This window comes from Crocuta crocuta, unplaced genomic scaffold, assembly GCF_008692635.1.
Source record: "Crocuta crocuta isolate KB4526 unplaced genomic scaffold, BGI_CrCroc_1.0 scaffold123, whole genome shotgun sequence".
Taxonomy (NCBI): domain Eukaryota; kingdom Metazoa; phylum Chordata; class Mammalia; order Carnivora; family Hyaenidae; genus Crocuta; species Crocuta crocuta.
This window is the reverse complement of record NW_027528865.1, coordinates 583,742-591,393: the sequence shown is the minus strand read 5'-3', so window position 1 is coordinate 591,393 and position 7,652 is coordinate 583,742. Positions and strand designations below refer to the sequence as shown.

Here is a 7,652-nt window from a genome sequence, read left to right as displayed (position 1 = left end):
CCCCCCCCCGCCGGCTCAGGCTCACACACGGGACGCTGTCCACTCTCAGCCTGAGCCCTCCCAACCCCCCAAGGCGGGTCCGCCGCCCCGTCTCGGAGGCCGCGCCCACCACCGAGCCACCCCCGCCGCAGGTGCCAGCTCGGGGCCCCTCCCCAAACCACAGCCTCTGGGAGCCGCGCTCACAAGGCTGCCCGCTCGCCCTGCCCAGACCACTGCTGGGTTCGTTAGTTTCTTTAACTCGCTTTCAAATTTACTTCCTCTCACGCTAATCAACAGTGCTTGTTAAATGGGGTATTTGAAACGCTGGAGTTGCTAACATCCCGCACTTTGGGGAGAAGGATGGTCAGAATAAGTAAACGAAACGCAGTCCTGCTGCTCAGGTTGCCAGGTGCCCGACAAAGGGCCCCAGGTGGGGACCCTGCAGGCATTCACCTGCACGCACCTACAGGCCCCCAGCACCCTGACGGACTCCAGGTCACGGGCCAGCAGCACCGGGCTGAGGGGGCCTGCACGGCTGAACCCTCCAGCCCCACGGCCCAGAGAGCATCGGGGGCTCCCCAGGTCACAGAGGTCACCTGCTCCGGGCCCTGGTGCTTCCCCAAGTCTATGCCTTCGCATGAGCTGTTTCCTCTGCTGCAATGCTTTTCCCTGCTTTTCTCAAGGGGCCAATTACATCTCAGCTCAACGGTGCCTCCTCACCTGAGTCTTCTCAGACCCTCCGGCCCAAAGCGATGCCCTCGCCACCCCCTCCCCCCGCACCCCTCCCCGGCACCGGCTCAGCTACCTGGGGCCCCGCCCGAGCCGTGAGGTCTCGCATGCTTGCGCCCGTGCTCACTGGCCTGTCGCCCCCCGCGCCACCGGGCGGAAGCTCTAAGTGCGCAGGGCCTGGTCCGCCTCCTCTGCTTTGTCCTGGGCACAGAGGAGGGGCTTGGGGCTCCTGCAGTAACACTGATGTGTGTCCTTGTTGACAAGGAGACCTGGTCAATCACTTCTCGGGGGAATAAAAAATAATGTGTAAAACCTGTATCAGGTGTGAGTGAAGGGCCAGGGCTGCTGTGGCCCGGTCTCCGCCAGTGCGCACGGCTTCGCGGCTGGGAAGGAGGCAGGCGCCCTGGGGACCGTGAGACACTGCAGCCGAGACGGGCACTTAGCAGGCTGGTCCCCGACGCCGGTACTAACTCCACATGCACCGCTGCCTCACTAACTGCTCCCGACCGTAGCTCGCAGGTGCACGGCTCGGCGGCGAGGCCTGGGGGGGGGGGGTGCGGGTTGCTTCTCATGGCACTGACCTCCCTCCCCTTCCCCAAGGACACCCCCTCATCCAGGAACCAGACCCTGGCCCTGGGACCGGCCTGCCCTCCCTGACATGGGCGCAGTCACAGTAACGCGGCCAACGGGGTGGCTCTGAGTGTCTGCTGGTCACGAGTCGCTATCACGGCTGTTTACTGCGTCACCACACGTGTCCACGTGGTCGTCTCATGGCCGTGGCTCCTGGCGTGGATCCCGAGGGGCCGGGGCAGGGGCAACGGTACGACCCGCCGCAACCCAGCTTCCCACAGAGCGGGGCCCGGCGGGGTGTGAGGATGCGGCCGCAGGTGAGTGAGGGACGGGAGCTTCTGGGCCCCGTGGCGGGAGGGCGCTGGGGGGGCACCTCCTGGGAGGCAGCCTCCTCGGGANTGAAGGGCAGGTCCCCGGGAGGGGGGGCGGCGCTTGCTACTCCAGTGTGGTCGGCAAGGACAGCCGTCACGAGCGGCCCCCCCGCCCCGCAGGGAGTGCGCGAACATGGTCCTGGTCACCTGTGTGCCCCATGGGTCTGGGGGGACTGGGCCCCAGGGGTGCCGGGTGTGGGAAGGTGCCGGGTGCGAAGGAAGGGACCTGGAGGCTGAGCAGCTCCTGCTGTGGGAGCCGCCCTCACGGGGGAGGGGACGCGACATCAGCCCCCGGGAGCTCGGGGACGGCGGCGCGGGCCCCCTCTCCCCTGTGCTCACCGGACGTGGTCTGCTTCAGCTTTTCGTTTTTCTTCTTTCTCCATTTCCAGGGTTTGAAGATCCTGCCCAGGGTGGCCAGTTTGCTGTTCCTCCTCACAGGGGGGGTTCGCGTCCCTGAGACCAGATACTCGGAGCGCGCCGGGGGGGCCGGGTGCATCTCATCTGCAGGGGAGCACACCAAGGAAGGGCTTGCGTGATCACCAGTCCTACCTGGCCCCCCTCACCCAAGGGGCCGCCCGGGATCCTCCAGAGCCCGGGCTCCTTGCAGTGGGAGAGTGGAAGCCTTCCGACCCCGAGCCCTCCCCCAGCCTTGCGTGCGGCCACAGCGATTTGAAGGCTTCCTGAATTTCCCCCATGAAACCTCCCCCACCCCCGGACCTTTGCTCATGCAGTGCCCTTCACCCGGGCTGCTTTCCTCAGCTTCACTGCTTTGTAAACCTGAGCTGCTCCGCTGAATCTGACTTTCTCTGGAAGCCTCCGCCTCCTTGCCCCGAAGCTCAGAGCCTCACCTTAGGCTCCTGAAGCTACCTGTGCAGGCCTCGGGGAGCAGAATGGCCCCTGGGTGCCTGCCCCTCCCGCCCCGCTGTCGGGTCTCTGCCTCGGGCCTCAGCACAGACCCGGCCACGCTCCTCGCTGGGGAGCTGCAGAAGGAAGCCGTCCAGGAGCGGACACAGGGGCGTCGCTCTGCTCTGGGCCCTGTTCAGAAAACTAGGCCGCCGTCGCCGTCTGCAGGCTGCATAGACATGGACATCCGAGGGAGCTCCTGGGGCCATTTGTCACACACAAGAGACCGTTATCATCGACAGGCCGCCGGCTCGCTCACTGATCATCCCTCCTCCCTGTGACCCGTGTGCAGACGCGGAAAAGCAAAAAGCTGGTCAGGGCCTGCCGAGTGGACACCCAGCCGAAATCAATGGCTAGTCCAGAAAATCACGCAAAATCACACAGCACATGCCGGCAACGTGTGGGAGGGGCTCGCGCCCCCGAGCGTGTTGGCACGCGCAGAGAAAATGTCTGTGGGGCCCACGGGCAATGGGGGCTGCTGGCCGCTGTGGGGTCGGGGGAGAGGAAGACACGTGCTTCTCCACAGGCCGCTCTGTAGCTCACGATGTGTTCACTGTTTAAGGAAAAAGATTGGTGAGAACGGAAAACAGCGCAGCAGGCAAGACGGTGAAAGTGCCAAGTCAGCGTGAGACAGACCGTTGCTGCCTCCACTGCCCGCCCGGACCCCTGTCCGGGGGGCACAGCTGAGACCGGAGCTCAGGCCAGCGCCTGGCTTATTATGTGGCCCCAAAGCCCTCCCGGGACAGGGCAGCGACGAGGCCCTGAGTGCACAGAGTTTTAATCTCTCAGTATCACTCTGGTGGGTGTTCACCAACCCCACAGCGCTCCCCGCAGGGCTAAGCACCTGTGCCCAGACCCCGGCCAGGACACCCCACGTGCGCACACGCACACACACGCACGCACACAGATGCATACACACGTGTACACACACAGGCACCACCCAGAACACATTTAGTCCCACAGCCAGTGGGTTAATTCATCGCGCTGCTATGCACGAGCAGGGCTGGGAGCCCGAGTTTGTAGAGAGACGAGAAGCCCCGGATGGGCCCTGAGAGGCTGGGAGGGCAGGGCTGGAGTGAGGGGTACCGCGAGGGTCCTCGGGGAGGCCCTCCCAGGGGCCAGAGGGGCCCAGTNCCATGTGATGGACGCCCCAGGGACAAGCCGCCTGAGCAGCCAGCGGACCCCCGGGGCTCATGGAAAAGCACCCACCCCCCCTAAGCCTCAGTTTCCACACGTGTAAAATGACGATAAGGATCAGCCTGACACCTAGCTTTGAAAGGAAGATTCAGGTGGCCCCAGAGATGGCAACTTAGGGAAACATATAGGACACAGTTGATTGAGAGCATGTTACGATCCACGTAAGATAATATGAACTATAAGACTCTACAAACACTCTGGCTAACAGAGCCCGCCAGCATGGCCGTCTTCTGGTAGAAATTTTCAAAGTAATTTCTATTATATAAGGAACAAAAGGATCATTGTGGAGTAAAAGTCACTGCTGGTTCCCGGCCAGGAACTATCTCATTTTACCCTTACAGCACGTCTATGAGATGCGAGAGTCTTATCGTACCCATTTTACAGATGAGCACACTGAGGCTCAGAGCAGCGAGAAAATGCGGGAGGTCGGGCATGACCTTGAGCAGCCTGACTCCAGACCCCTCTCATACCTGCACGAGACGGTGTGAATTTATCTCCCGGAGCAGGACACACATGGGTAAGACACCAACAAAAGGCATAAAGCAGGGGCCACCCAGGGGTTGTGGCCACTCTCTCTGGCTGTTAGTAATTGAGCGCTAACTGTATACAGGAGGCTGTCCACGGCGGTCTACAAAGCAACCCACGTGGAAGCAGCAGCGGAGGGGTGCCTTGTTTGAGAAACGAGCTTGCTCCAGCGCGTTTTCAGGCGTGTCCCCACACCCGGCACCCAGCAGGGGCCCGGGGGGCACGCGCTGGGGAACGAGGGAGCAGGGGAGCCCCGGGGCACTGTCACAGATCCCCCTCCCCGCCACCGTCCCCCAGCACTGCGCTCCAGGAGCGGGATGCAGACGGGCCCCTCTGTTCCCAGAGGCAGTTTATCGGGTGTTATTACCCTCTCCTCTCCTTCCCGCCCACGGCGCCTGATTGCAGCGCAAGGGCCAGGGCCACACGGCCCCCGGAAGCCGCTGTCCTGGGGAAGAGAAGTGGCCAGGTCTCCCCGAGCCTCTGGGCTGGTGTGAAGATGGCGGTCCCCAGATGTGCATGGGGACAATGGACCGTTGTCACCACTGCACTAAAGGTGGCAGTCACAGAAACCCACGGTCCCCCCAAGAGCAGTGTCTGCGCAAATCCAGAGGCGGGCTCACATACGGCTCTGAGCTTCCTAGCAGCCAAAGCAAAAATGGAGCACCACAAAGAATAACCCTCAGATTACGGACCTCAAATCCTACTCCAGTGGCCGTGTATCTCCAGTATCACCGTGGATACTCCAGTATCACCATGACCCTGGTCCAGGCCACCAGCTGCCAGCGACCCCCCACATGCCCCACCAGGCCTTCGAGCCAGTCTCCCCATGACCCCCCCTTACAAACATAACTGATCGCATCGCTGTTCTGCATGCTCCCTGCCCTTCCCCTTCTCCTGCAGCACAAAGTGCAGATTGATCACCAGGCCTGTGTAGCTCCCCACAGCTGCTCCCGGTGCCCACCCACTCATCTCCACCCCCCNCATCATCCTGTGCAGGGACATAGAGCGTGCTACGGGGGCAGGAGGGTGCAGCTGTGAAGAACGCAGGTGCTACAACCGGGCACCTGGGCTCGCATCCGGGCTCTGCCAGTCACGCGGAGGACGCGCTAGCACCGCCCCCTCCCGCACCCTCCCCCTCCCCTGTCTTGGTCTCGCTGGGGAACCGGGCACAGGGCTTCCCAAAGCCTTGCCTGGGGCTCGGCCACGTGGCTCGCGTGATCCCATGGAAAGTGGGCAGAGGGGACAGAGAGCCTCCCTCCTCACCATCTCTTTCCTCCCCACCCTCCTCCTCCTCCCACCATCACCACCATCATTATGTGACTCCCTAGACTCCCCACCCCCCACCTCTGCCCCCAGTGCTGGGGCAGGTACTGGGGTTCCCAACCCCTCGTCTGACAATCTGAGCTCCTTCACGCAAAGAAAGGGCAGGGGCTGTACCCAAGGGCTTGAACTTGACTCGAAATTCAGCAGGGAGCCATTGAGGAATCTTCATCTCAAAAGATCGGATTTGTCCATTTAGTAAATACCCACCTCAACCAGGACAGACACCTTCGTCTGAGCAGCTCCTCGGGGACCTGCTGCCATCGGGGAGCCAACGCCCAGGGCAGCAGGCTCCAGAAGCCTGAGGGCTGCACCCCCAGCACCCCCTCGGCAGGAAGTGCCCTCCCCCCCACCGCCGTGGCTCAGCCCAGGGCCAGGCGCAAGGATAGAAACGTCACAACAAATGCCACATCGTCCAGTAATGGAATTACAAGCCCCCCGAGGACAGAGAGGGCACGACTCCTGCTGACCGTGGGCGTGGGGGTCTGTGTGAGCAAGAGGTGGGTGTGCGTCCTCCAGGGCACAGGGCGGGTATGCACAGGGACACGTGTGTCTGCAGGAACGGCTGTGTGCCAGCGCGCCCGCGTGTGCACGTGCGTGAGTCCGCTCGGCATGGGGGGCACTCCCGGGGGACACACGAGCACATCCCTCCAGCCTCCGCATGACACGGCTGCTCTTCCCGGGCCACCCCTGCCGGCAGCTCGTTAGTGAAGAATGTTTCCCCACATGCACGTGAGGAAGTGAAACCGGCAGCCAAAGGGCAGGCGGGAGGCCTCCCCACGTTCCCAAGTGACGGATGGGACAGGTGGCCCGGCCGGCTGGCCCTGGACAGGTGGAGATGCAGGGGCGGGGCCCCAGAGCCCCCCCCCACCGGCTCCAGCTCTCTCCCTGCCCCCNNNNGAGGCACCGCACCAGGACAGGAGGGTCCCCCCCCCGGGGACTCAGCTCACGGGGCTCGCGAGCTCGTCTTCACACCCGGCACGGGGCCAGCCCCTTCCTCCGTGACGTCCCCTCCATCCTGCTCCAACGGCTCCTGGACGTCCTCCTTGGACGTGCCGTTCCCACTTGTCATCTGTCTTTCCCGCTTGGACAAACGAAGCTCCATGGGAACAGGAGCCGTGGGGGCCTGCTCACCGTGGGCCCCGGGCACCCAGGAGGCTCGAATATGCACCTGCTGGGCTGTGACTCCGGAGCCTGGATCCAACCCCCGTCCATCTGACTCTGAAGTCCTCTCCTTAGCAACCCGGACACTTCTGCTTTCTCACTTTTTAAAAAAAATTTTTTTAAGTGTTTTTATTTGTTTTTGAGAAAGTATGAGAGAGAGACAGAGCTCAGGCGGGGGAGGGGCAGAGAGAGAGGGAGACACAGAATCTGAAGCAGCTCCAGGCTCCCAGCTGTCAGCACAGAGCCCGACGCGGGGCTCAAACCCACGAACCACGAGATCATAACCTGAGCTGAAGTCGGACGCTCAACCGTTGGAGCCGCCCGGGCGCCCCCTGCTTCCTCATCTTCCATCCCCTCACCTGTCTCCATCCACTTGCACTTCGCTCTCCCCACAACACACACGGAAGGACAACCCGGCTCACCGACGACCAGGTGCCGTGTGCAGGGCGGCTGGCCTCCCGGGGACACAGACGCCCTCCTCCCCAGCCAGTATCGGGACACCGCTTCCTGCTCGTTTCCTGCCTTCGTTCATTCCCAGACTCGGCAGCAGGAATCCGCGAGGCCCACCCAGCGCCAGAGCCGGGCTGCACGGAGCCCCCCGACCGAGCAAGAGGAAGAAACAAATAAGGACGCGACGTGGCCCCTTCAGAATGTGGGGTGACCGATGTCAGAGGCAAACCAGAACCTGGCACGTAGGCCAACAGAGCGTGGCCTCTGTTTCTTCAGGAGCCTTCCTTGCCCCAGAGAACCCATCGGGCGATACTCAGTGACCACCTTCTATGAAAACAGCACCTGTCAGGTGTGAGGCCGAACAAGGGGGTGCTGGACACGCCCCCTGCCCGGGTGGGTTCGCTGACCACGGAGAAACCCAGGATGCTCGGGAAGATCCCAGTC

The 7,652-nt window shown here is 62.8% G+C and overlaps 1 protein-coding gene across 1 annotated transcript in view; it reads right to left on the bottom strand.

The window, feature by feature from the left end:
- Window positions 1–6,699, bottom strand: part of LOC144225119 (phosphatase and actin regulator 3-like) — a 47,557-nt gene extending 40,858 nt beyond the window's left edge. Inside the window, exons 1-3 of the mRNA XM_077756285.1 lie at window positions 6,545–6,699; window positions 5,196–5,284; window positions 1,989–2,150 (exon numbers count right to left, since the gene is read on the bottom strand). Of these exons, the coding sequence (XP_077612411.1) occupies window positions 1,989–2,150; window positions 5,196–5,284; window positions 6,545–6,699 (406 nt within the window). The remainder of the gene's footprint in view (window positions 1–1,988; window positions 2,151–5,195; window positions 5,285–6,544) is intronic.
- Window positions 6,700–7,652: the final 953 nt, after the last annotated feature.